This window comes from Olea europaea, chromosome 14 (genome assembly GCF_002742605.1).
Source record: "Olea europaea var. sylvestris chromosome 14, O_europaea_v1, whole genome shotgun sequence".
NCBI classification, from domain to species: Eukaryota; Viridiplantae; Streptophyta; class Magnoliopsida; order Lamiales; family Oleaceae; genus Olea; species Olea europaea.
This window is the reverse complement of record NC_036250.1, coordinates 11,391,897-11,393,933: the sequence shown is the minus strand read 5'-3', so window position 1 is coordinate 11,393,933 and position 2,037 is coordinate 11,391,897. Positions and strand designations below refer to the sequence as shown.

The 2,037-nt window shown below is 31.0% G+C and overlaps 1 protein-coding gene across 1 annotated transcript in view; it reads left to right on the top strand.

Moving 5' to 3' along the window:
• Nucleotides 1-1,278, top strand: part of LOC111409519 (DNA topoisomerase 3-alpha-like) — a 6,663-nt gene extending 5,385 nt beyond the window's left edge. Inside the window, exons 11-12 of the mRNA XM_023039562.1 lie at nucleotides 1,032-1,106; nucleotides 1,270-1,278. Coding sequence (XP_022895330.1) covers nucleotides 1,032-1,106; nucleotides 1,270-1,278 — 84 coding nt within the window. The remainder of the gene's footprint in view (nucleotides 1-1,031; nucleotides 1,107-1,269) is intronic.
• The last annotated feature ends 759 nt before the right edge of the window (nucleotides 1,279-2,037 follow it).

Genomic DNA, 2,037 nt, shown 5'->3' with positions numbered 1-2,037 from the left:
AAGAGATGAAACCATCTCTGTAGCAAGAGTGTTCATTTAACTCTGCCCATGAACAGAAGGGAAAGAGTACTAGGATTTTTATTCTGTAACTTAGATTTTCAATCTATTTTCCTAGTCTCCAGTTGAAGCCTGCTTCCTTTCATTATGGACTTGCTGGATTTGCCCCTTGGTTCTTGTTAATTTTGATAGTATGGTGATATGTTTGAGAAGTACATATCTCAGAAAAAAACTGTGTTTTCTGCTTCTTTATGTTCCTTAGCTGAGGCTCTTAATATTTTCTTTATATTTCAATTTTTTCACAAAGAGGCAAGAGAGTGTGTTTAACTTGATTGAAAATGGGAACTTTTAGAAGTGACAGAAATAATATTCATCAAAATAAATCATGGAAGGATGTTTAGGACTTGCGTGTCTGCCTTTCTTCTTTCTGAATATGAAATAAGCACGCTACTAATAAGTTTTGGTTTAGAATTTTGACCTTGACATCTCTGTCATTGGTTTTGTCAAGCAAGCAAACTTATGCTACTAGACATTAATTAGAATGTTGGGTACTAGCTCTAATATATACTCCATCTCATGAAATGCATTGTTATAGTCCGTGTTTCTTTGCATTGAAGATAGGATTTAAATGATGTACACGTGGCCAACAATTTAAACTTTTAGATCTAGTGGTTCAACCTAGGATAGAGCATGCAAAGGTCTCGAGTTTAAATCTGGCCATCACCCGTTTAATGAAATTGTGGAAGTGTCAGACTTTTGATAGGCAAATAATGAAATCAGCCTACATGTGAGGGGACTTGTCAAATATAAGATTTAAATGATATAAACATGACCTTCTTTAACAGCTAAGCATTTAGATTAAGTGGTCCAGCACCTCCTATGAAAATTCATAACATAACTTAACAAGGAATTTCCATATTTAGGTAGAAATATGTAATTAAATTCAAGCAGTTGGACAAATGTGTTAATGATTGTTCAATGATGGTTTCCTTTTTTCTTGTTAAAAACTTATTTGGTTGATTCGTATTGACCAGAAAAACTACTTGGATATATATCGATTTGAATCATGGGGTGGTTCAATGATCCCAACATACAATTTTGGACAACAGGTTTGTTTATTATAATCTCACTATCGTCTAAATGTCTCTGAAAGGTGTTGCTACTTTGTGTCTGTATCCATTTTTTTACATGCTATGAAATTTGCTTCTTTTGGTACATAATTTATACACAATATTAAGCATATGATACCTTATGTAAGTGACTGATTTGCAGACATTGTAAATAAACTTCTCTTTTACTGTAGTAGGATTTGTCATCATTAATGATTATTTCTCTTCTTTCCATTTTGAATTGATGTCATATTTATTTATTTTTTATTTTTTTTATAAATCCTAAATGCAATAAATTATACTTGATCCTCCACAACTACATGAAGATGGTTTTTGTGATATATATCATTAATCTTGTACGTCGTGGTTGAATTGGTTTATTGTTTTATCTAGATCACAAGTTAGTGCAATTGTAGATAATGGACATAAGTTCTGTACATTAAATTGACCAATAGGAAGGAAGAAAATTAGTTGCCGATTTAATTATTTATAAAAGGAATGTCCCTCGAATTGATTTTAGTCTCTGCTCGGTGCAAATTAAAATCTAAGTCAAAGTCAATATTTAATTTTAATCACATGTATTATGAGATCCACAACTTTTTAACCACACAATTCATCAACTTTTATCAAAATTCACTAAAAATTTGATTTTAATACCCACCAAATAGGAGCTTAGTCTACTTCTTTGCATCTTAATGAAGGTATTATGGAATCACATATTTCTCTTAGTATAAAAGGCAAGTACTGTTTAACATCACTCCAAGTTAGAACTATGGAGCACTTTGAATGGAAATAGTCTTTTTTTGCTGGATTGATATTGTCAAAAAAATTTTATGTCTTCAAAAACTGTGCATCTTGATATGTGATTGCATATTACAGTACAATAGAAATATAAAATAATTATACGTGATATAAGAATTTGTTAATATCA